Raw genomic sequence first — 26,796 nt, forward strand, 5'->3', positions numbered from 1 at the left:
AGCGCGCGGAATTTGAATACTGAAATAAGTAAAAGTGTATGATTGATCAAAAAACTATATTGAATGAGAAATACAAATATTATATAATTTTTTTATTTCTTTTATTATATATATTCTTATATTTTTGTTGTTCGTTTATCTGATAACGCTGAAAATTTATTTACGTCCCACATTTAATTTTATTTAAATAAAATCAATAGATTTTATTATTTTTAAATAAAACATAAACAGACATAAGTTTTTATCTTTGTGTTAATTAATTAATTAAAATTCAATAAATTTATATTAATTATACGGTTTCGGTCATAAAAATTTTAATTTTATTTTAACATTTTATTTATAGATTGTCATATTTATTATAATAATTAATAATAGAAAATTACAATTGAGCTAAAGTTAATAATCGATAATTATTAACACTTAATAATTTTAATAATTACATGAGTGTGAATGTAACAGACATGAGACATTTTATGAATTTTAAATAAATAAATGAATTAAAATTTTAAAAAATGCGCGTCAAATTTTGAATTGATCGAAGGGCCAGTTTTTTAAACAGATTAATTTTATCCGCGTTTAAATTTGTATTGCTGGTATGTCTATATATTAATAATATATAGATATACCAGCAATAATAATTAAAACCCGGATTAAAAATAAACCCGTTTTGAAAAATTGGCTCTAAATACGCACGTAATTTTTATTCTACTTACATTTTATTTATTTATTCAAAAATTTGAAAAATTCCCGGTTGACAGTCACACTCACACTTATATAATTACGATAGAAAAACCCGACAATCAAATTTTTTATTTTCAAATAAAAAATTTCAATATGGAAAAAATTTTTTATTTTTAAAATATCAACATTTCAAAATTTTTGGGTGCATACTTTTAAATGATAAGTAATTAATTTATACCATGAAAACGAATTAGATAATTGATATTTTAAGTAACAATAAATTTCACTACTTACGAGTTTCTAATAATTTTTTGTTTTTATAATTAAGCTCCAGTTTTTCGATTCAAAATTTAGTTAAATCCAAAATTCACTCATCCTAAAGTATACCTGATTTAAAAAACTTTTGAATTTAAAAACTGGTCTGGAGTAAAATATAATAATTTGACTAAAACGAATTGTTACGTTTTTTATTAAAAAATTATTAGATAAAAATTTTTATGACCTAAAATAGATCAAGCTGAGGTAAGTAACCATAATTTGATTGATTAAAAAGACGCTTCGAAAAATTCAAATACGTAATTAAAAAAAAATTAATTTTTGAACAAATAAAAAATTTCATTTAAATTAAGAATATTAATTTACTTTATGTCCGCTTATGATTATTATTCAATTTATTGTCCAGTCGAGCTTCCGAAACCAGAGACTTCTCGAAAGTTGGTGCAAATTTGTCCAAAATAAAAAAGTCATCAACCCAGGGGTTGATGGAAAAAAAATTAATCAGATTTTTTGAAAATATTTCATAAACAAAAAAAATTTGTAAAAAATTTGTAAAACAAAACTTGCAGAGAAAAAAAATTCACACAAAAAAGTATAAGAATTTTTTTTTTGTCTTAAAAAATAACGTAATAGATTTTCAAAATTTCTAATCTTAAATTCACTGAAGTTTTATGCGCATTTTTTTCTACTTCAGTAGCGCATAAAAAATTCCGTAAATTCAAGTTCAAAATTTCAAAAATTTACGTTTTTTTACAGATACAAAAAAAATTCCTTATATATTTTTATGTAAACTTCTTTCCTCTCCAAATTTTCTTCGAGTTTCAAAAAATTTTTTTTTGTCTGAAATATTTGCAAAAAATCTGTTTTTATTTTTTTTCAACCCCTGGGATGACTTTTGAATTTCGTAGAAATTTGCAGCTTTCGAAAATGTCTCCTACTCCGGAGTTTCGACTAGACTATCATATATTTATGTAAAAGATAAATTGAATATGCTGACACCCTCGTATTTTATTATTGTAAACAAACAACACAGCCTGTGTCATTTAATACATATATTTATTAATTCAAAATTAATTTTTTTATTAATTAAATTTTATTTTCATTAACTTTGTTTGCATTTTATTGTTTAAATGTATCAGTAGTCCCACATACGCCATTTAATTTATTTCTCTTTCAGTCTTTGTCTGATAGACATTATTCGATTGAGATATTTTAATATTTATTATTTTTTTTTTTATATATATTTTAATTATTTGTAATTTTTTTTATATAAAACTCGCGTCGCAGGACTCGTTTTCGAGACTTATCATCCCCTTGGAACAATAATATCTTTTACAAACTACTATTTACAATGTACTTATTACATATTTATATATACATATACATATGTATATATATATATATATATATATATATATATATATATTTATAAGGTAAAGATATTTATTATTTATATTAATATCAATAAAATGAAAACAAACTAATTTTAATTAAAAAGATAAAATAAAAACAATTTCTCAGCGTTGACACTCAATGCCGGGACTCAAAACAAGAAAAAAAAATCTGACAAGTTTATTAATGACAAATTAAATAATTAATATATAAAATGTACACCGTGGCTCAGTAGTTTACATTTAAAAATATTATTTATTTATTTTTTTTCTTTACATTTAAATCGTATTTCCAATTTTCGCGATAGATTTTTTTAAAATTAATCCCAGGAAGACCAATTACTTAAAAAAAAAAAATAATAATTTCTGGATGTGGATGAAAAAAAAAAATTTTGTTTAAATTTAATCGCGATTTTTATTACAATACGATTTATGTAAAAAAAATTGCTTATGCACTTAGATAATAATCAAAATAATATAATAATGATAATAATAATAATAATAACTAATAATAATTAATCGATGATAACGTAAGGCAATATGTGGAGAATTTGGCCATCGAAACTGGGTCTTGCCAGCATTTCATGCCACTCTCTAAACTCACGTTCCGTATCGTCATCAACAACACGACGTTTGTACACACCAACAATTTTATTACTAACAGATTCATCAATATCATCAACTACCTCCTTATTCACTGATTTTTTATTAAGTTTTACTTGAAAATTACCATTCAAACTTTCAATACACTCTGTGTGAAGACGTTCTACTTGATCATCAGTTATTTTTATACAATCAGCCGTTGTCGTACTGTCCTGGTCATCAAGTTTATGCTCATGCTCATCCTCGTTGTTCGTTTCATCGTCGCTCCATCTTATAGCGTCGAGATCCAACGGCGGTAACTTGGAGAGAATTTCTTTGAGGGTGACTTCTATCGATGGAGGATCTGGTTCTGCGACTCGTTCAGCTTTGACCCCATCAGTGTCAGGATGTTGATCGGTACCAGGTCCAGCCGCGGTGGTAATATTGCCAGCAGATAAACGTTGAGATTCATAACGATTTATCGTTTGACTTTTCGTACGCGTGTTGTTATTCGAGGCAAGATTACGATTATTAATCTCCGTATTCCGTAAAATTTCATCAGTTGTCGGAGGCTCGCGTTTCAGTTGACCAGGACCAGTTGTGGTACCAAGTGCGCCACTGACATTGCGCACTTGTATGTCCGCAAGTATCTCCTGTGTTGTTTTTAATTTTGGATTACGCGATATACTCGCTAATTTTTCTTTTACACGATCCTCAGACAACGATTGACTTTTTATTGATTTACTTCCTTTTTTTCGTCCACGTTTTTTTGGTCCTACCGGTGGTACGGGTTCTGTTTTAGCGGTCGCTGTTCCAGTACTTAAATTACCAGACAAACTCGAGTCCACCACTGGATTAACGATACCCTCATTTCGCGTACTAGTCGACGACGAAGACGGGCTATTAGGCACTTGCGAGTTAGTATTTATGTTTATATCACCATTGACACGTTGTTTTTTAGCAACTGGAACAGTAATACTCGTAAGCTCGTCTCTAGATGTCGAGTTAACGTCATACTGTTGCTGATGAGGTGAATTTATTATTTGTTGCTGTTGAGTATCTTCTTTTCGTAAACGTTTATTTGAACTGTGAGTTCTTGGTACTGCTTCTATTGAATGATTTTGATTACTGGTACCACTTAACTTTGGCGAACCAGCTGTATTTAGTTTATAATTTGACGTAACTATTGGCAGTTTTATAGGTGTTGAATTTGGTGAACATGAATCACTATTAAGTGACAACGATGGGCTGATATTTTTACTAGCCACTGAAAATTGTGCTGTTGTTGCATCACGCATCAATGGACTCTGGGGTTTTATCCGCGTCGCCGCAGATCCTGGTACTGGACTACGTGGTTTAACTGTACGTGCTGCTGTTACCAGTGGACTCGCTGGTTTTGTTCCATTTAATGTCTGATGGGACGAGGTGTTGTCTATTACTATGGGATTTGGAGGTGCTGTTGGTGGATTTGGCCCGTGCTGTTGTCCAGATGACGGTAACACGGTGTCACGCCACCATCGTACCAAATCTTTGGCACGTTTCGCCAGAGCTTCGTTCGTCGTTTTTCGTCTGAGCTCATTGATGTGTTTACCCAGCCGCGTTTCCTGTTTTATTATTTATTATTATTATTTACAATTCATATTAATTTATAAAATAATCAATTTTATTTGTTTATTAAATACCTCGAGCACTTCTTTAGTAATAATCTTCTTCTCCAGGGCCGTAATGACATCCACGACGGCTCCCATGTCGACGACCTGCAATTAAAATAATAATAAATTTAAAACTAAATATTGTACCAGGAAACTATGAGTTTTTTAAAATATAAATCTGGTATGGGACCTAAAATTAATATATTTTATCTCCTCCATATCTAAAAGATAAACACAAGCCAATAAAAAAAGAAAATTGGAAATCCAATACGACTGATAAAAAAAAAATGTCCAGTTCTACATCGAGTGAAAGGATTCATCAACTCCAAGTGTCATTGAATATCTCGAAAAACCAGCCACCCAAGCTAACAATTTTGATAAAACAATTCGCCTAAATAAAAAAATATATTTTTTTTCATGGTCATTTTGTGTGTTCTACATCATCCACTCACACACACACACACTTATGAAAGAGACGTTAGTGTCTGAATTGTCTGATGGTGTCAGTAGCACAGTTGCACACGTACGTAGCAAAAATCACCAGCACACATGATGACTTGTAACACAGACGTAAATGAGTGAGTGTTTTAGTGTGTAGCGCATGCCACGGCTACAGGCACACGGCGCACAGTTGCGAGAGTGGCCCGATAGCCGTTTGCCTGAGCGGACGGCGACGTAGTTAGAACTCTAGTGCGGAGTATAACCAGCATCGGAGCACATCACCAGCCAGCAGATCCAATCCAATATAAACAATTCCAATTAGACGTAGGTAACTTTTATCGTTCAGCTGATAGAGTTGATACTAGGGTTAGGTTTTGTGTAAAGTTAAAATACTTTTTGTTATTCAAATTTAAATATTTAAAATCCGCGACTCAATGAATTATCAATCGGCGGATTTAAAACCCGCGCGTTACTTACATTGTACTCCTTGTCAAGGGATTTCAACAATCTTTCGGTGAGTTCGGTGCAATATCTCTGCATCGGTAGGGCACACAGAAGGCCCTCGTCGGGAAGGAATTGTGGGTGTTCAGTATATGTGGTAATATGTTCAAGTTTAATTATGTATTATATATATATATATGAATATATATATATATATATTATAATAACAATAATGATGATGATAATAATAATATATTGAGTATGTATATATATATAAATAAATATATGTAGTCCTGAGTCGTCTCCACGCCGCACACGAGTCTCACTTCGATGCGAGGGCCAGCGAGGGCGAGAACGCACTGGCAATGGCGACGACACCGAACTGCTGAGTGACTTGGTTCGTTCGTCAAGCCCTCCCTGCCTCTCAAGTGCTGCCGACGTGCTCGGAGCCTCATACTCTGCTCTATCACCAAAGCCGTAACCCCTCTCCGGACCCAGACGATCGTATAATTCCTATGACTTTTATTAACTCGTGGTCGCTCGTGGAAGTTCGAGTCCCTTCGAGCTAAAAACTTAAGCGCTGTCTTCAATTATTTTTACGTATTATTTTATTTATGTTTTTTTAAATATATGTAATTGTAAATAAGCCTTTATTTTAAGCAAGTGGAGTTTTGAACCACCATCTTGTGGATTGTAAATATAAATAATTTAATAATAATAATAAAAAAAAATTGTTTTTTTTTTTAAATATTCGTGTTTATTGATGACGGATTTATGGTATTGATATTGGAGTGGAGATGGAGGAAATTGTCGAGTTGAATGATGATCAGGGGGATGGAGAAATTTTAAATGAAGATGATGGTAAATTATTTTTATTTTTATTGTTTATTTGTTTTTTTATTTATTGATGATAATTTCAGACTCCCAGGTACCACTTGACAATACATTTGATATGACATTGGCTACGTCTCACTCAGTAAGTATTTTAGTGAAGTAAATTCTAGTGGATTCCATTTTAATGGAATTTTAAATTTGGGTTTTTTGTTTTTCATATTTAGGTGTAATTTACATTTTACGTTTTATTGAATTTAAGCTCCAATGGTTTAAATATTGGGGCGTCGAAGCGAATCGAATAATTTTAAAATTTGAATTAGTTGACGATTTTTGGATTGTCCGAAAATTTTTGAATTATTTGTAACAAAATTACTCGATTCGAATGGAGAAAATTATGATCAGCTTTCAAATATTCAAATTTTATTTAATGGAGAACTTAATTTTTGAAGTTAACAGACAATTAGTGATTTTGAGTTTTGTTTTCCGTCGATAAAAAAAAATGCACATGTAGAAAAAAAAAAACTATGTGCAATTTTTTGTTTTATAATTTTTCGAATTTAAAAAAATTATTAGACGCCGGCTAATTTCAGTGTCATTCTTTGTGGCCACTCTGTATTGATAAATTCTATGAGTAACCTGAGATTTATTTAAACTTTTGAGCATAGAAAATAAAAAAGTATATCGTAAAATTTTTGAATAATAAACAAATCCACTATGGAGGCCAAGAAGTTTGCCCTCTTACCGCTAAGACAAAATTGAAGCTCATTAATAGTAATAATTTAATTGTTGACAGTATTTAGGTGACAATTTACAAGTACTTCGTGGCAGGACGTTGCTAGACAATGGAATCTATGTAAATTTACCTCTGTGGCCACCAGAATCAACGCGACCAAGATGGCTGGTACTTTTTCCCGGTGGTACTTTGCCTATTGTCGCTCGTAATTCACGGCCTATTGAAATGTTGCGTCAGTGTATTGCCAAGGATCGAACCTTCGGAGTCGTCTGTGTTCGAGATGTAAATAGTGTGGGCACAACTGCAGAAATTTATGAGTACACTGAGGAATCTTTGATTCATGGGCTGGAGGAAGTGCGCGTCAAAGCCAAAGGCAGACAGCGATTTAAAATAATACGTATAAAAAATGTGAGTCTTTTATTTTATTCAAGCGAGCAGTCAAAACATCTGTTAATTTTTTTTAGACAACTGATTGATTGAATGATTTTGTAAATTTTAATTGCAAGACTACGGGAAGGATACCTGTCGCTGATGTCAAGATATTACCGGAAGTTGAATTGGGATCACCTAATTATGAAAGTCGTATTGCGTCTTTAGATCGGTTACGAGGACCGACAACAGATCGTAATATTAAGAGACTGAATAAAGTTGCGAGAATTGACGCTGCTTTAACACCCTGGCCTTCTTGGGTCTATCATCTCTATGACCCTAAAAGACTGTCTGCAAAAATTCATAATTATTTAAAGTTCTTACAGTCAAGTAAGATGATGTTTCAAATTCAGGGTGGTCACAAACTGGAAATGTCAGGAATTATCAGGGAATTTTAAAAAGTATCTGGAAATTTAATTGCGACAATTCAACATTTTTTAATTTTTAAGTGAATTTAACAGGCGGTAACTCGAAGGCAAATTGTAGCTCCAAGTGTCTAGTTTTCTGATCTGGTCTTAAAATTTTTTTTATTACGCGCGGTTCCGGAGTAATCCTTAGAAAACCATAGAAAAAAAATTTCCAAATTTATGCTCGTCTTAGAAACTGTCTACGGGCTTCAATAAATTTTTTTCGATAATTATGATTGACTTTTGATTACTCCAGAATCGTGCATAGTAAAAAAATTTAAAGACCAGATCAGAAAACCAGACACTTGAAGCTACAATTTGCCTTTTTTGTTTTTGTCGTACGACCATTTTCCTTCGAGTTACAGCCTGCGGAAAATCACATGAAATTTGGAATTTTTTAAATATCCCTTAATTTTTGTGACTTGTGTACTTTGAATTTATTTTAATCATTAAATTTCTTATTAAATATTTTAACTTACGTATTTTTAACATCGAGTAATCAAAAGTAGGCCATATTAATTTATTTTATTGACTTTTTTTGGTTTCTCATGATTTAATCATCAGATTTAATTATCGACAATGAAAAAATAATAAAAACTTTGAATTTCTGAATCAGGGAAAATGTGAAAAACTTTATTGGAAAACCGGGAAGTAGGGAATCTTGGAATAATTTCTTTGTGGCCACTGTAAATTTTATTACAATAATTAAAAAGTATAATAATTATTTTTAATTTTTATCAGAAGGAGGGAACATTCCAAGTGATCCAACAGAGTTATCATTTTGGGTAGCGCAGAATTTAGTTATCACACCCAAGACAGCTCTTTCGCTTCTCGAAATAGATTCAGTGATATTTAGACTCCAGAGAGAAGAAAAACTACTCCGTAAATTGGCAAATAATATTTTTGTTTGCAAACGATGTGGTGCCAAAGTTGCAAGACAAACAGACGTCTTCCAAATGAATGAAGAAGGTGTGCAGAGTGCGTACTGCAATCCCGCTGGAGCGATACATGAAACAGTAACACTTCATAAAGCACAGGCGCTGGTACTTGACAATGCGCCGGCTTCAACAGAGTACAGTTGGTTTCCTGGGTAAATTTTATTGTAAAAAAGAAATAATTTATATTGCAATATTGTGATATTAAAATTTAAATTTATATTTAGTTATGCCTGGACAATAGCACATTGTGGTGGATGTCGTTTCCATATGGGCTGGAGATTCACAGCAACACGACGTGATTTAAAGCCACAATCATTCTGGGGCCTGACGCGCACCTCTCTAGCCTGGGGTGAAAGAGAGAGTCATTATTGTGATGAATGGGATTCAGATGATGAAAATAACGAAAATAATGATCAATCTGACGCTGAATTCTTACCTCCGTACTCTAATATTTATTGATCATGTTTAAAAAGTTTATTGTTTTGTATTATTCTATCTACTATAAATATTAAAGTTTTCTAAAAACTTACCATGGAGAGGAAGTTTCCGACATTCTTGTCGATGTTTTTTTTCTTAGAGACATGGATCATAATTAAGGTTAACAGAATTCATATCTACATCCTCAGTAGAAAACCTCTTTCTAATTTTTCAAATTTCGCGATATCTGTTCCCTTAAATTTTTGGTGATGGAGATAAAAATTATAAACAAACGCGTCGCAGGCTCAGACAATGGACCTGTTTGGCCGAACTGTTCTTAGTAAACTTAGCAAGTTACTCAGTGTAAAAAAAATAAACTGCGCGACTGAGTGCAGCGCGTTTCTGTCTGGACACAATTACTGACTTTTGCTAGTCGTATTGCCATCACCGTATTTGTTTACCTACAGTATAACTTTATAATTTTAAAATATTTTTTATAGCTCGTATCAGTGAAATATAAATTAAAAAAAACTCATACTGAGCAGTTATAAAACTTTGATCCTCCCTGAGGAATTATTTTATTTCACATAAAAAAAAAATAAATAAATTAATAAAATCTTTTAGTTGAAGCTTCTGTTTGTTTATAATTTATAAATGAATTTTGCAACGCGATACTAAATAAAATTACGTCACAATAAAAGTTGCTTAGTATCTGACAAGTGTTTGGTCGAAAACTTAAGTAAGTACTTTTAGTAACTTATTAAGTTCACTAAGGACCTAGTCCGGCCCAACTGGCCCAATATGTGCTGCGATTGCTGATAAAAAATGTAAAAGTCATTTGTCAAAACTGTCAGTCTAGGTTTTCTACTCAGGATGTCATTGATATATTTAAGAGAAAAACCTGGACAAAGTTTTCTTACATTAATTGTGTACGTGAGGTAAGAGACCCAGTGCCCGACCAGGGAACTAGTACCCGGTCACTCACGTCTTTGAATTCTATATTTACTAAATTTTACTAAATATATCTATACAAATATATGGAGCAATCGAGTACTGGTTCCCTGATCAAGTACCAGGTCTTACTCCACAATAAGGACAGTGCCGGTCTTAATTTAAGGCAAGGATAAAAATAGGTTAAACTTTTGCGTTCATATATCGTATATTTATCGACCACCTTATGGATAATTTATTTAATATATTTATTTATATATTTATATAATAATAATAATAATAATTAATAATTAAACCTATTTATATATATATTTATATTTTCACCAGTATATCGCAGTGAACGTTTTTTATTTATTTAATTTTCAAATCTGTTTGTTTCAATGCCAAGTAAACCTCGTTAAAACGCTTCGAGATTACTCGCAAAAATTACACGTTGTATCGTTAGTTGCGATTATTAATTAGTAGTTTAGTTCAAGTGCTTTTTATTGCACCTTATCGCAAATACTTGTACACAAATTTATATCATTTTTTTATCCTTTCATATTTCTTTTATCTCCCTCATTAATCTTGATTTTTTTTTTTTATTATTTTACAAAGTCTTGTTGTGTGAGACATGACGTCTTATTTGTTTATTTTTTTTCTCTTTTTAAAAAAAACCAAAGGACAAATTGCCAAACAAACTGCTGATATTTTCAAATATTTTATCTATTAAATTAAATTCGCCGAGTATTTATTTTACATATTTTTCATATTTCTTTCTATTATAATTTTTTCTCTGTCTCTATTTAGAGATTAGTCACGAATTAGGCACGCGTACTCGCTGCTAATTTTATTAATTATTTATTTAAATATTGCAATTCCATCACGTGAATAATTAATTTAATTAATTAATTATATTAATCAACTACTGTTTAATATTTTAATTTTATCATTAAGTGAAAAGATATATAAGCAAATGTGTTCAATAAATTTCTTTTTTCCTCTAAGTATATAAATAATCACGTGATAGAAAATAAGTTTTATTATAAATAAAATAAAGTACTCGCGTTTAATCATCTACTTATAATAATACACGATAAAAATAATTAGAAACCGCGTGAATATTTAATCGTAACGTATCTTTGTTTGTTTTTTAATGTTTAATATTAATAATAAATTTTTATTTAAATTTATTTAGTAGAGAGGAGAATTAAAAATTATGCAGATCGGGTGCTAAGTCAGCCTTGGGTGCGATTAGATAAAATAATCTTGTAAATCTTGATTTAATATCGCAGTCCCATTTGAATTTTTTATTTAAAAATTCAAAGGCTCATTCCAATATTTAATATTAATGACGTATCACACACAACAGTCTCGTTGTTGGCAAATAAATTTATCAATCTGTATTTATAATTAAATAATTTATTAATAACATTTATTGTTTATACAGTTCAATTATTGAAGTATTTTTTTATAAACTTACTTTCTATTTCTGACCCTGCAGAAATAAGTTTACTGTGCGGTTGTGCAGCTGTGCTTGATTGTGCCGGTCCATTTAATTGTCCACTTGATGCTGGACCACCGAATCCTGGTGGTGGTTGCATTGCCCAGTGTTGTACTGGTGGATCTGTTTCCTAAGTTAATTCATTTATTTGTTATTAGAGATTTTAAAAATTAAAGAATACTTTGAGGGCATTATGAGCCCCCCCTCCCTTTTAAAAATTTTTAATGACAACTGTCATGAGTGTATCAAAATTTTGTCATTTAATTAAAAAAAATTGAAGCATTAATTGAAAAACGGACAATGATCCTGAAGTCAGTAGACAATTGAAAGTTCTTGGATTTTTTTTTTTACGAATTAATTACAAAAAAAGAAAAAACTAAAAAATGCACATGTAGAAAATTAAAAAATCTGTAAGTGTAATTTTTTCAAATATTTTTTTTTTAATAATTTATTTGTTAAAAAAAAATCCAAAAATTAATAGACCGGCTAACTTCAGAATCGTGAAGACAGAAGATAATTAAAAATTTTTGGATTTTTTTTTAACAAATAAATTACAAAAAAAAACAAAAAACTAAAAAATGCACATGTAGAAAATTAAAAAATCTGTAGGTGCAATTTTTTGAATTTTTTTTTTTTTAATAATTCGCTTAGATATCGAATTTCAAAAACATTAATTCCTAAGTAGCACACTTGGCCTTTTGACATCTATAAGACAGCAGTTTTTTGACCTATCAAGGCACCAAAATACTGACAACGATCAGAAATTTGTCACCGAAAAAATATCTGCTTAAAAAACTAGACACAAGAGACGACGAAAACTAAATTGCAATTAAGTCATCTAAATAATTTTTTAATTGCAATGACTTTTTTAAGATAGAAAAAAAACACGAATTTCCTATGACTCAGGACCAACATCTGTATGTCTTATTTATACAACAAAAAAATGTTTTGTCCTTTTAACAGACATCCTAAAGTTGTTCTGTGCTACTTAGGAACCTGAGTTAAAATTGATCTTGTCCTTTTTAGGCTCCATCCCCACGACATTTAACTTCTTTAAAAATTGTAAAAATAAATTTAAAAGCTAAAATATATTTATATTTTTCAGTGAAGATAATTTTAACTCAAGTACCAGCACATCCATCTAAATTTACAAATGTATTTTTAGAACCAAATGTTTTAATTATTCCGACGATCTGTTTATGAGTTTATTAATAAATATAATTAACCTGTTGCGTATTGTGCGGCCCGTTGTGAATAGTAGGATGGAATCGTGAAAATTGCCACGTGCTTGCCGCTTGAAATTGTAAAGGTCTCGACGAGCTTACAATAGCAGGATCAATTGTTGTCCAGTCTGTTATTGGTCCTAAATTATTCCAGCTACTTTTCTGGTGAAGTTGTTGCTGCTGCTGCTGTTGCTGGTGATGATGAAACGGCTGGTGGGTCTGTGTATGTGCTGATTGTTGCTGAGTTATATCACACCAATCTTTCAGACCATATACTGCATCACTCACACATTTATTTACACCTATTTTATAGATAACGTATTAATTAGTCGTGTCGAATGATTCAGTTGTATTCGATTCAAAATTCTAATCAAATAATTTTAAATATCCGAATTATTCGTCCGTTTTCAAATTAATAGTTAATTTTTTAATTATTCGCAAGTTTTTAAATAATTTTTGAGTTGTCGAATTATTTGTAAATTATTGTGATTAATTTTTTATCCTTAATCGTGACGTAAAAATTTTATATTTTAAATTCGAATTCCAGTCGAAAAATACGAAAATTTACAAATAATTTGAAAACTGATGAATAATTCGAATTGTTTGTCCGTTTTCGAATTAATTATAAGTTACTTAAAAATTTTGTACTCGAAATTCGAATCGAATGTTTAAAATCCAATCGAATGATACGAAAATTTACAAATAATTGAAAACTTACTAATCTTTCAAAATTTACGAAAAAATCGAATGATTCGTCTGTTTTCGAATTAATCGTAAGTTACATAAAAATTTTATATTTGGAATTCGAACCAAATATTCGAATTCCAATCGAATTATATGAAAATTTTCAAATAATTTGAAAATGGATAAAAATTTTTTAAAATTTACGGAAAAATCGAATGAATCGTTCGTTTTCGAATCAATCGTAAATTTTGAATTATTCGAATTATTGGAAAATTATTCTAATAAATTTTTTATACTCAATCGTAAGTTAGATAAAAATTTTATGTTTAAAATTTACAAATAATTTGAAAACCGATGAATAATTCTAATTTTACAAATAATTGAGTCAAAGTAAATTTCAATTAATTAATTAATTAATCAGAACATTACCATTGGGAAGATAAGATGTCTGTTGCGGTGGTTGAGTACCCAGTGAATTAGTAGTGGGTGCAACTCGTGGTATTCCCAAACCAAATGAATTCATATGGTTAGGAGTTGAGCTGGGAAATCCTGGTGGTGGTAAACGACTGCGTTGACCACCTAGACTATTATTGCTACCACCGACAGACATTGTCGGCTGTGCTGTTGTCTGAACATTATTTGTCGGCTGTTGTTGAAGCATCTGTGGAAGACGTGATAATATTGTGTGCGATTGTTGTAGTACTTGAAGATTTTGCAGATGATGTGCCTGCTGTTGTAGATGAGCCAAGTGTGCAACCTGCGAAATTTTAAATCACTGCTGTGATAAAAATGTCCTGCATTAAAATTTAAAAATTAATTTCAAGATAAAAACCTGAGAAAAGTGAGGGGGAGCTAAACTCGGAGCAGGAAAGCCTTGATGCTGTAATCCTCTTGTGAGTTCGTCTCTCCTCTGGTGTAAATGCTGGTGCTGGTGTTGCTGCTGCTGTTGAAATTGTCTTTGCTGCTGAACCTGAGCTTCATTTTCCATAAGCTCTGCGAGACCCTTCTGGATTTCATCAAATGGATCAAATCCTAGATCATCCTCCGGCTTCATATCAACCATGTCCTTTTTTATCAATATCGTGCTGTCCAAAGTATGACCATTTTGCTTAATATACTGACAGTTTTCTTGATTCTGTTGTGCCTGCATCAGCAGTCTCTGCTGACACGAATTTTGCTGAAAGTCCGCCATAAATTTCGAGGCTGGTGTTGGATTGATAAGTGCACTACTGTGATCTCTGATGTAATTACTGTGTAATTTAGAGGACTGTGTCGTTGAGTACTGAGTGTCAAGATAGTCCTCGTCACTCAGCAAACTCTCGGTATTGAACGGCACGACACTGGGTGACGACGAAGAAGATGCAGGACTTAATGTACGATGACGATGATGCTGATGTTGATGCTGATGGTTATTTAAATTATTGGTTCGACATTTATCAACAGGGAACCCAAATGCCGCTTGCCAGTCTTCGCTCGAGTGAACTGACGGCAATGAATCTGGAATAGGTGCCAAGCACGTGGCCGTTGTTGATGTCGTTGTCCAGTCAATAGTATTCGAGGGTGTCGTTTGTGAGTTTGATGTCAGTGACATAACACTGGGTGGTAATTTTTGAAATGTATTTGAACTGAAGAAACTATTGTTGTCTGTCTGGAAAATTGATCTATGATTGACTTGTGCTTGTGTACCATTCATTGTCGTACTACTACTACTATTGATAATATTATTGCTAATATTATTATTATTATTAATATGATTATTATTATTATTACTATTATAAAGACCGGGTGGTGCAACTTGACTGGTAGTGCTTAAATTTAAATTCGTACCGATAATTGGCGATGGATCGCTTATTAAATCAGACTCATCATTATCATCAGAAACATTAGCATCAACAATAAGTCTATCAGTACTTATATTTATCAATCCCAAGTCATCAGAAGTACTGGTACTTGAAGCAGTACTTGCTGGTGTGCTGCCTTCTCTCAGTAACTCACTGTCACTTTCAGAATTACCACAACTGTTACCACCAATTCCATTGTCAATACCGTTTAATTTCATTTCACACAATGATTCCTCCAATTCTTTCGTTGTTGAACTATTGACGTTTATCTGTCGTTGATCGTTATCTATTTCAATTTCATTATCTATTTCATTGGCAATATCATTATCAATTTCATTGTCATTGTCGTTATCATTATCATTGTCCTTGTCCTTGTAAATATTCTGTTGCTCGGTATTATTTTTTTTACACCTGGACGTTTGCTGTTCCTGTCCATTTATCATGTCGTTGCTGTAATTTTTAACTAATTTTTGCCCATTTAGATGGGAATTATCGATCGTGTGAGTGTGTGACTGAGTTGTGTTTGCGCCATTTGAATTACTATTTGACGAATTACTCGATTCAGATCGTGATGTCGTACGTGTACCGGTGACAGCGCCGTGTTTTTCTTTATTCTGATTATTTTTGTGTTTATTTCTAGCAGCTTGCGCTTTACTTTCACTATTACTCTTACCGCGACGTGAACTAGAACCTTTTTCCGTCGTTATACTACCAGATTCACCTTTATTATTATTATTTTGTTGCTGCGACGTACCATTACTGTGTGACGGTAATGATTTACTATTTGTATTAATACTCGTGTCATTTGATTGTGACTGAAGCTGCTGCTGCTGATGGTCTATTACTTGTGCTGATGAATCCTTAGTCAGAGTTAGAGTTTGCGGTGGCTGGCCAGGTTGTAACGACGGCCAGGCTTCTTTTATTTGAGTTGTGATAGACGTGCTGCCATTCTCGCGAATTGAATTCCCAACTGGTGGTGAAATTGGTTTCCTAATAAATAATTATTATTATAATTACAAATAATAACATTTATTTTTTTATTGTGAATTTACGAAACGACTGGATAGTTTTTATACTGGGGGCTAACGACTTTCTGATCAACTTAATTGATTTTTTATTTAAATCTTAGTATCTTCAGATACTTTTTCTGTATCATGGAATATATATATAAAAAATATGAAATTATTAATAGCAATCATTAAGGGGAAACGTCACGACCTCTTTCTTACTGAGAAAAATAAACAGGAGTATTTTTGTTGAACTCGTAGAGGAAATGAGAATTTAAAAAAAAATTTTCGCGGAAAAAAATGAAAAAATTATTAGACGTCGGCCAAGTTCAGTATCATATTTTATTGTATTTATGATATAGAAAAAAGGTCTGAAGATGTCAATTGAAATTTAAATAAATCAACTGAATTAAATTGATCAGAAAGCCGTGATCCCTTCATTAAAAATATAATTAATATTATAATTTATGAAATAAAAATATGACTACAGGGTGATCCAAAATTAGTTTTACACCAGTGAGATTTAGATTGAGGGGATAATTCTGAGCATAAAGTTCCTGAACAATATTTCTTAATTTTGAATATTGTGGGAGTTATTGAATATTCACAGTGGCCAATCAGAAACGAGTTTTAGAAATTTAAAAAAATGTAGAAGAATAAATAATAAGTTTGGCAGCGTTGCGTGTGGCTAAGTTCACATCTAATTGTTTTATATAGAATTTAATTCAAATATAGTCATTTATTTTGAAACATTCGAATTGGCGAATAGCAAATATCACCATCCATAAAAAATTTTAGCCTAGAATTTTGTCTTGAGTTTTACTCGGATTCCGTATTAATTTTAGTCTTGAATTGAGTTTCAATTTCAATTTAACGTTTATTTTGAATTCTTTGTCTAAAATATTGTTTTGGTTTTAGTCTTGGATTAAGTCGTGGTTGCTGTCTAAGATTTTGTCTTAAATCTTGTGTTGGTTTTAGTCTTGAATATTCGTCTTGGTTTGAGACTTGAATTTCGTCTAGGATTTTGTCTTGATTTTAGCCTTGAAATTGGTTTCAATTTCAATTTAACGTTTATTTTAAATTTTTTGTCTAAAATATTGTCTTGGTTTTAGTCTCAAATTTCGTCTTGATTTGAGACTTGAATTTTGTCTGGATGGTTATATACGCTATTTACCGATTTTAGGATCACCCTGTATTAAAAAAAAAAAAAAAAAAAAAATAGCACAATTTGAAGACAAACCGATTTAATGGCGTGGATGTTTGAGCATGGAGAGCTTGGACTAATTTACGTTCATAGTCTTGATGTTTACCCTGGTGCATTTCTTCTTTAGTAAATGATGCTTCCTGATCACCCAAGTCGTGTAAATACATACAGTCAGACTTAGGACAGGCCTGGTTACGCATAAAATGGGAACAATACTTAGTCGTACCGAGAGATGTCTTGATTGTCCGGCCGTCCACGACGATATTATTGACGGCTTCGATGGCACGTAGCGCGTCCTCTTGACGCTTTATAAAGAATGTAACATTATTTCATTGCATTTTAAATTCAAATAAATAAATAAAATATAATTTTACCTGATAAGTGACGTAAGCAGATGCACTAGGCCCTTGAGAACCCGCATACGAAGTACTTTGATTTATAACGACCTTGTGAATTTTACCAAATTTTCCAAAGTATTCGTGCCTTTTCAGTACCTAGAATACTTATGGTCAGTACTGTTATGAATCGGGGAATTTAGGTGAAAAAAGAAGACTCAAGGACATTTCTTTTCACTTAATTAATAATTATTACTGTATAATGATAATAATAATTTAAAATTATTCAAAGAAACTGATACCTTTCAAACTTTCAAAATATCTGTACATCTTTAAATACTTTCTATTATGGTCAACGCAATTTAATAATTAATTATTCATGTTCTATCTAGAATTTATATTTTATTTCCACACTGACGTTAAATAGAAATAAGTTGACAGTTTCTTGGATAATTGGTGTTATTATTAAGTACTGGAAAGGCAAGAATTTAATGCCGTAAGATGGACGGTGGAGCTGAGTTTGATATTTGCTGTTTAATATTTTCGAATAATCATGGGAAATGAATAGAAAAATCTATGATTATTCTCTTCTATCCTTTTCATACTTGAAAGTAGTAAATTTTCTAATTAACTGTTTTAAAATATTAATTTTTTTACTTGGAAAGACAAGATAATACTTGAAAAAGTCGGGGAACTGACGAAACGTTGTACAAAAATTGTAAATAAAAGTTGATAATAACACTAATTATCCAAGAAACTGTCAATTTGTTTCTAATATATGGAAAAATGGAATGATACTGAAATGAGCCGACGTCTAATAATTTTTAGATTTTTTAAAAAACGATAAATTGTGAAAAAAAAAATATTTAAAAAAATTCCACTTGTAATTTTTTAAATTTTCTACATGTGCATATTTTTAGTTTTTTTTTTTCGTCAAATTTAATTGTTAAAAAAAAAATCAAAAAATTTTAAATTGTCTGCTAACTGCAGGATCATAAAAATGGATATGGATCGTGATAATTTTGACTGACGTTGAATTTAATATTAATTCTTAGATCAAGTATTTAAAATTTATTATTAATTTGTTGTACTTCTGTAAGATATTTTAGTCGGAAGCTAAAATAGCCGTACTTCCGTTGGGGTTTTAAAATTATTAGTTTCTTACCAGCGTAAATTTGAATTGTTTTTACGAAAAGTGTGAAGATTAAAATTAACTGTTTGTTTAAATAAAATAAAAAGGTAACAGCTTCTTTGATTAATTTAAATACTTACATCGGCCTCAGCAAGTCGCATCGGCAAGCCAACAACAAAGACCAAATTTTTTTGAACTACTCTAACATTGGCTAGATGTTTACGATTTTCGGTAACTCGTTGCTTTCGTTGTTGATCTTTTAAACGTTTTTCAGCCTTTAACCTGAATTCATATATAAATAAATGATCATAAATAAATAATAAATAGTAGATCGTGTGACGAGGGATAAAACAAAACGATTTCAGACCAGGGTGAAGTTGGCTGACATCACCCGCAGTCTGAAATCGTCTTTCATCCTGAGTTACACACCAGTTTTTCATGATTACCAGCACTGGAACTTAAAGTTTCATCAGCAGCCAGTCAGAAACAAGTTAAACAGAAATTATAAATACAATCAGCGGGCAGAAAAATTATTTGTTTCTTCTCAAGGGACGAAACACAAACTTTCTGCCCACTGACTGAAGACATTTGTGGCACTGGACTGAAATTATCTTCTTTCGACTGGCTGTAGAACCACTGAAACTTTAAGGACATATTCAGAAATTTACTCTGGAAGAGAAAGATGCAACTTCTCCGCTCACAAATATTATTTAGTCAAACCAGAGGAACAATTCGACGACCACAATGCGTTCATAAACTCTGCGGCGAAGATAATTGCAGTCTCAGATATTACGTTCCTCTGGTTTTAATTAAACCACGTGACTCTCCACTTACTAATCATCTGGATAAATAATTACAATTCTCCAGTGTTTTTCTGAACACGTCTCAAGTTTCAATGCTGTTATCATGAAAATAAAATAAAAAATAACAATTTTACCTTGAAATTTCTTCTTTTGTAAGGGGCTTAAAGTCAGCGGGGTTTTCCGAATAGGCCTTCCTACAAGCTGGACACAATCCATTTTCATCAGTACGAATTCTATGCCAACAGAATCGACAAATTTGATAGCCGCACGTGCACGGAAAAAAATTTAAATCATCAACTTCCAATGGCTCCATGCACAATGGACACTCAACAGCATCATCGCCACTCAAATTCAGTACCGACATCTTAAACTTTTATTTGTGCTAAAAAATCCTTTAATTTAAAAATTCATTTTTATTTTACATCCAATTAACGTCAATAAATTCAACAGTTTAAATACTTACAGACAATTTTTCAAAAATTTCTCTACAATCCCATAAACTTTTTACGATTCGGTAAATAAATCCAAACAGTTGTTACCAATTTCTGTAAAAAAAAATGAAAAAAAAAATCAAACGTCACAATCGTTTAAAAAATAAAAATTTATATAAATTAACCCACTAAATAAATGACAAATGATCCTTCGAATAAAATAAACGCGAGTACCCAACAAAATAACCGTTATCCGTGTAAAAAATAACGCGTGTTAACTTTGACAGTTGCTGTCACATTTGACAGGACAGAGCCCAAAAGTTTAATAAAAAATATACCGATTAAAAATCACTACGTAGCCAATAACTAATGAAACAGCTGTTGTTTCGTTACTTATATATATTTAATATACATATATATACATATATATATATGACGGTCAACTCCCGAGAAACGTCAGAGCATGAGCTAAAATACTATACTGGTGAAGACGATCGGTCAGAATTCGTCACGAGTTTTATAAAAACGTTATTGACATACACATACATATACAATAAATAAATATTAAATATATATAAAATAAAAATTGACTTCCACGGGACAACGGGGCCTTGTGTTCCTATGAAGCGTCACCCTACAGTCTAGTTCACACTAGATTTGATATTAATTTTTAACAAAACTTTTAAATCGATCCTCAAAGTTTAACAACTTTTTTCCTTGTCCACCACTGTATTTACATATATATTAATATATACATATATTGCACAAATGAAGTGAGAAAAAATTTTGCCGTTTTTCGATTAACAATTTGCGCTTGCTCTCTCTCTAGTCTATTTCTTACTTTATCTAACTCTTGTTACGTTTCTCCGTGTCTTTGTTGTCGTTTACCTCCTTCTCATACACACACAGGGTACATGGCCTTTATATATATGTATATACATACATGTATATGTTTGTGTATGTCATGTACGCACACATTTAAAGGTACTCCCGAGCACAAAGAGAAAAGAGGGGAAGAGAAAAGGATTTCTTCTCTCTCTTTTCAAGGATTCCTGGCAGCTACTACGGGAAAATTCACGACAAGTTTACAAGTTGTCTAGTTTTTTTTTTTAATTTTTTTTTTTGAATATTTAAAAATTATTGTATTTATATTTATATTTTACCACCGTTTATTTATTGGTTATACGAAGTTTTAAAGGACGACGTATGTTGATGGTGGTGCTGATGGTAGATCACTTGATTTGATTCGTTGATTTAAGATATATAATAATAATAATAGTAGTAAAAAAAAAAAGTTTAGCAGCTCCATCACTTTGTTTTAACCTTAATATTTTTTTTGCTTTTGTTTGAAGTAAAACAATAGCTTTCACCCCGAATTTAAAAAACATAAACTTGATTAATTTTATTTAAATAAAATGAAAAACTTGTTTGTTTACTTTTTTTATTTTCTTAGCAGGCTCGGTCTTTGACAGCTAACTGATTGTTAAATAAATTAACAAACTCGTGTTTACTTACGTCTCAACTTATTTAACACAACACAATAATATACTTTTGTGGTACAGATAGTTGACTGTGAAATTTTTTATTCCCGATATGAGAGATTGCTCGACAAATGTGCGTGCGCAGGCTACCAAGCGCTCAAAACCGGATGTATAGTAGAGATTTTTTTTTTGATACTAGCGCACTCTAGTCTAGGATTTTAATTTTCTTTAATTACTAAAAAGTTGTAGATTAAAATACAAATTTTTAATAAACACGAAAATTTGAATTATACTGAAGTTAGCCGACGTCTAATAATTATTGGATTTTTTAAAAGACGATAAATTATAAAAAAAAAATATTAAAAAAAATTGCACTTATAGTCTTTTTAATTTTCCACATGTGCATTTTTTCATTTTCTTTTTTTATTCAAATTTAATTGTTCAAAATAAAATCATAAAATTTTTAATTGTCTGCTAACTTCAGGATCATAAATTTGAATGAGTGGGAATGTAGCAGACATTAGACGAATTTAAAATTATAAATAAATAGAGTAAATAATTAATAAAAAATGCACTTATTAATTTTTAAATTTCTTAAATGCGCATTTTTTTCAAATTTAATTTTTTAAATTATTTACTCTATTTATTTATAATTTAAAATTTGTCTGTCTGTTACATTCACACTCGTAGTGTAGCAGACATCAGACAAATTTAAAATTATTAATAAATCGAGTAAATAATTTAAAAAATTAAATTTGAAAAAAAAGCGCATTTAAGAAATTTTAAAATTAATAAGTGCATTTTTTATTAATTATTTACTCTATTTATTTATAATTTTAAATTTGTCTGATGTCTGCTACACTACGAGTGTGAATGTAACAGACATCAGACAAATTTAAAATTATAAATAGAGTAAATAATTTAAAAAATAATATTTAAAAAAAATGCACTTATTAGTTTAAAAATTTCTTGAATACGTATTTTTTTCAAATTTAATTTTTTAAATTATTTACTGTATTTATTTATAATTTTAAATTTGATGTCTGCTACATTCACACTCGTAATGTAACAGACATCAGACAAATTTTAAATTATAAATAAATACAGTAAATAATTAATAAATAAAATTTGAAAAAAATGCACTTATTAATTTCAAAATTTTTTAAATGCGCGTTTTTTTAAAATTTCATTTTATTAATTATTTACTTTATTTATTTATAATTTTAAATTTGATGTCTGCTACATTCACGCTCATGAAATTAAGTGAGTAAAATTTTATTTTAAATAAAAAAAAAATGTATGAAAGTTTAAATTTTAATATTTTATTAAATTTTTACTCATAATTAACATTAATTATTAAAATGTAATTATTTTAATTTAAATTTTAAATAAAATCTCTAATTACATTCTAAACTTTCAAATTCCCCGCCGACTTTAAAATAGTCTAGGATTTTAATTTTCATTAATTACAAAAAATTTATTTGTTAAATTAAAATATAAATTTTTTAATAAACACGAAAAATTAAATGCGACAGTAAAATTTTATTTTAAATAAAAAAAAAATGTATGACAATTTAAATTTATATTTATTTTTTATTACATTTCCAACTGATAATTAATATTAATTATTAAAATTTTAAATAAAATCCCTGATAAAATTATTTTCAGCTTTCAAATTTCCCGGGCGACTTTACAATAAAGGAGGGAAAATTTGAATTGAAATAAACTTAAGATTTTTATGTAAATTAAACAATTAAATTATTTTCTCCATAGAGACATGAAATATTATTTATTTAAAATAATAATAATATAATTTGCACACTGATATATGATTACTATTTATGTATATAAAAATATTGTTATATTTTCAAATGTCTCTTAGACTAATAAAATATTTTTTCTTTTTTTTTTTATCAAGCTTTTTAAAAACTTTGTGCTCCAACGATTAACTTTAACTTTAATAAAAACCTATCAATTATTATTATTATTATTTTGAATCTATAATTATAAAAGGTACAAAAAAAAGTGTAGTGGCCCAAGTGTCTACAGCGACGGATTGTCATCTAATTTACCGGGCAAGTCGTCTTTATTTAAATCAAATGAAGTCGTCAATGCTGGTGGTTTTACATTGACAAAAAAAATCAGGTAAGCTGTAGTCTGAGCGGCAGTGAGAGCTTCCGTTTCAGTCATCGGCGTAACATCCATGTCATTGTAATGAAACCACTGATGGTCATGTTTAGCATAAGTGGTGTAGTGTCCGCAATCCATAGCACTGCCAACATGCGCGATAATACAAATCGGTTTAAATTTATGTACAGTTGTAGTTCCTGATGGATTTTCATCAGTTGCATTACTATCATTTATTTCAATATCTAATTCCGCTGGTATATTAACAGCTGAATTTATTTTGTCAACTAAACCTCCACTGAAAATTCCGTAACGATTCAATTGAACAATCATAACATTTGGACATCCACGAAATGACGTTGAGACGTAATGCTTTTCGGACTGACATTTCGGGCAAGTGACAGAACGTTCTTCTGGTTCCATGCTTTTTAAAATTGCTGATGACAATTCAGTTGCTGGTGATGCTGGTGAGTCTGATGATATGACAGTCACTTCTTCATTGTTATTTTGATTGCTTGGCAAGTCAACGTAGAGCATCAGGTTGTTGATGTTGCGCTTCCGATGTTTTTTACAATTTTGACAAATGGAATGCTCTACCATGGGCAACATGAAGCATTCATCGATAGGATTATTTGGTGTCTTATCATCTTCATCAGGAGTCTTGTCATCTTTATCAGGAGACTTGTCATCTTTATCTTTGATTGAATCATCACGGGTTCCGACGATTGCATTGGCGGCATTGCCGTTCGGTTTCAGTGGAAACAAAGTAGCCAGAGGTTGTCGCTTTGATGGTGATGATGCCGGACGCGGGTTGTCCTTAGACGATATCTTTTGGTGATTCTCCGGTACATTTTCCATCTCTTCGTTTGATTGAGCAGACAACTGATCAATGTATTCGCTCTTAACATAATTAAGTAAAATCATCAAAAATTCTGATACGTCTTGTTGGTTTTTAGATGGATATGAGTTGTCAAGTATTGCCAGTTCTTCCTTGAATTTTGTGACCGTCTGGTGAGTCTTCTCCGTGTTCTTGGATCCTTGACGCCAGAAGCACTGCATGGCTACCAATGTCTTGGTCAACTTCGACAACCGGACAACCAAATTCCGGTCAATGTTATCAATCAACGGCAGTACAAACAGTGCGTGCAGAGTCGCGTTGAGCCAGCAACGATTTTCACCAGGTGGATTCGGAAATCCTGTCATATAATAAGCCGCCTCGGATGCTTGGTAATCGTTATATGGTTCTGCCCAGCCCTGCACTAAATTGTCATACGCGCATTCATCTTTATTATTAACTTCTTCTTGGAACTGATGATGTTCAGGCTGAGCCTCATGCTGATTCCAATTCTCGTCTTGATTCTGATTATTATTCTCACACTCATTCAAATTATTCTGACTCTGATGAGGATCGACAACACCAACAACTGCTGCAGCAGCTTTCTGATGATTGACAGTTAAATTTTCTTCAGGAGATTCTTTTACAGCCATAGCTGAACTATTGTTATCTTTTAATAATTTAGTAGCAATGGCTAATCTTCCACCTAAACCAGGACGTCTTCGTTTTTTACAATCAATGTTATCAACCTTAGCTATTTTAGACTCGACTTCAGCAGATGTTTCAATAAATACTTTGCAATATCTATCACTATTTGACGTTATCAATTTATCCGTCTGCTTATCATCAATAATCATAAACTCTTCATCATCCGGCAATGAATCCTTGCAATTGACTTCAGCTACCAGGTCTCTTTTAATTCCTGACGATGATGTACTCGCGTTTTCACTTGATGAACTTTTACCGCAACTTTCAATGTACTGTGCGCTATTCTTTTTAATTATATTGCCAACAGACTTTACTTTATTTCTTGAAAACACGTTATACTTGTGGCAATTCTTCCATGACTTTGATACTTTTTTCACTGTTACAATTAAAAATAAGTATAAATATAAATATAAATAAAATGTATCAATTATCATTATAAATGATACTGGTTAGCCGACGTCTAAAAATTTTTGGATTTTTTCAAACTGATAAATTACTTGAAAAAAATTATATGTCGTTTTTTTAATTTTCTACGACACTGAAGTTATCCAACGTCTAATGATTCAAAAAATTTTTTTAAAAATTGCACTTGTAGTTTTTTTTATTTTCTACACGTGCATTTTTTTTGGTAATTGATTTGTTGAAAAGAAAATCAAAAAATTTAAAATTGTCTGCTAAATTCAGGATCACAAATTTTCACACCCGCGTAATTTAAATTTTTGAATTTTTTCAATTTATTTATTTAAAAAAAAAATCAAAAAATGCTTAATTGTCGTAATAAAACTTACAAAGACGACGTGGTGATCGTGAATTTTGATTTGCTGGTGCTGTTGGACTTATTGACTTGTAATGATGGTGAACTGTTGGGGTATTTGTAGCAACACTCAACATTTTAATATCTTAATCTGTAAGCAAACACACTAATTATATTACCAATACTCTTATCTTATTAATTATTATATATTTAATATATTATATATTTATTATAAATATTTACATGTGATTACCTGCGTCAGTATTAAAATATCTGAGTAAATAAATAAGACAATATTTAAGCCGGCTTTTGTTTTCATCACCCCGATAGTTACTCACTATACTGTGCGCTCACCAATAAATTATAATTTAAATAATTAAACAAAAAAGATCAACTTTATTTTATTTAAATAAATTATAACTAAAGCAAGACGTTGGCGGTAAACGTGACCCGAGATCACGCCTGGCGGGAAACAGCCGTTTTTTTTTATGTCAACAAATAATAAAATTAAGATGGACATCCAGCTCGCCTAGAATTTTTTACATCCAGAGAATGACATCTAGGTCTCGTATCAT

At 30.8% G+C, this 26,796-nt stretch overlaps 4 protein-coding genes across 12 annotated transcripts; 1 reads left to right on the forward strand and 3 right to left on the reverse strand.

Moving 5' to 3' along the window:
* Positions 1-276: 276 nt before the first annotated feature.
* On the reverse strand, positions 277-5,568 carry LOC130672257 (mediator of RNA polymerase II transcription subunit 26). 3 transcript variants are annotated; one of them, XM_057476707.1, is made up of 3 exons: positions 5,501-5,568; positions 4,613-4,687; positions 277-4,534 (listed from the first exon to the last, which is right to left on the reverse strand). In XM_057476707.1, the coding sequence occupies exons 1-3, from the start codon at positions 5,561-5,563 to the stop codon at positions 2,864-2,866; spliced, it is 1,809 nt and encodes a 602-aa protein (XP_057332690.1). In that variant the 5' UTR covers positions 5,564-5,568; the 3' UTR covers positions 277-2,863. The 3 variants fall into 3 exon arrangements, with proteins under 3 accessions (XP_057332690.1, XP_057332691.1, XP_057332692.1); XM_057476708.1 differs by lacking the exon at positions 5,501-5,568 and adding an exon at positions 5,110-5,262; XM_057476709.1 differs by lacking the exon at positions 5,501-5,568 and adding an exon at positions 4,773-5,045.
* LOC130672258 (protein cereblon) lies at positions 5,480-10,502 on the forward strand. Its single transcript, XM_057476710.1, has 7 exons — positions 5,480-5,621; positions 5,756-6,325; positions 6,385-6,440; positions 7,092-7,439; positions 7,538-7,790; positions 8,609-8,957; positions 9,030-10,502. Exons 2-7 carry the CDS (start codon positions 6,262-6,264, stop codon positions 9,262-9,264), a joined length of 1,305 nt encoding a protein of 434 aa, XP_057332693.1. The 5' UTR covers positions 5,480-5,621; positions 5,756-6,261; the 3' UTR covers positions 9,265-10,502.
* On the reverse strand, positions 10,444-21,967 carry LOC130672256 (uncharacterized protein DDB_G0283357). Of its 6 annotated transcripts, none has more exons than XM_057476704.1 (11): positions 21,832-21,967; positions 20,349-20,430; positions 20,020-20,267; positions 19,223-19,364; positions 17,990-18,109; positions 17,652-17,920; positions 14,396-16,394; positions 13,993-14,320; positions 12,883-13,181; positions 11,636-11,786; positions 10,444-11,553 (listed from the first exon to the last, which is right to left on the reverse strand). In XM_057476704.1, the coding sequence occupies exons 3-11, from the start codon at positions 20,247-20,249 to the stop codon at positions 11,549-11,551; spliced, it is 3,543 nt and encodes a 1,180-aa protein (XP_057332687.1). In that variant the 5' UTR covers positions 20,250-20,267; positions 20,349-20,430; positions 21,832-21,967; the 3' UTR covers positions 10,444-11,548. The 6 variants fall into 6 exon arrangements, with proteins under 6 accessions (XP_057332687.1, XP_057332683.1, XP_057332688.1 ...); XM_057476700.1 differs by having other exon boundaries at positions 20,020-20,277; XM_057476705.1 differs by having other exon boundaries at positions 21,753-21,929.
* A 1,262-nt stretch (positions 21,968-23,229) lies between these two features.
* On the reverse strand, positions 23,230-26,715 carry LOC130672390 (uncharacterized). Of its 2 annotated transcripts, none has more exons than XM_057476952.1 (3): positions 26,465-26,715; positions 26,256-26,372; positions 23,230-25,843 (listed from the first exon to the last, which is right to left on the reverse strand). In XM_057476952.1, exons 2-3 carry the CDS (start codon positions 26,356-26,358, stop codon positions 23,841-23,843), a joined length of 2,106 nt encoding a protein of 701 aa, XP_057332935.1. In that variant the 5' UTR covers positions 26,359-26,372; positions 26,465-26,715; the 3' UTR covers positions 23,230-23,840. The 2 variants fall into 2 exon arrangements, with proteins under 2 accessions (XP_057332935.1, XP_057332934.1); XM_057476951.1 differs by having other exon boundaries at positions 23,231-25,843; positions 26,475-26,714.
* Between the last annotated feature and the right edge of the window lie 81 nt (positions 26,716-26,796).

Source organism: Microplitis mediator, chromosome 7 (genome assembly GCF_029852145.1).
Source record: "Microplitis mediator isolate UGA2020A chromosome 7, iyMicMedi2.1, whole genome shotgun sequence".
Lineage (NCBI taxonomy): Eukaryota > Metazoa > Arthropoda > Insecta > Hymenoptera > Braconidae > Microplitis > Microplitis mediator.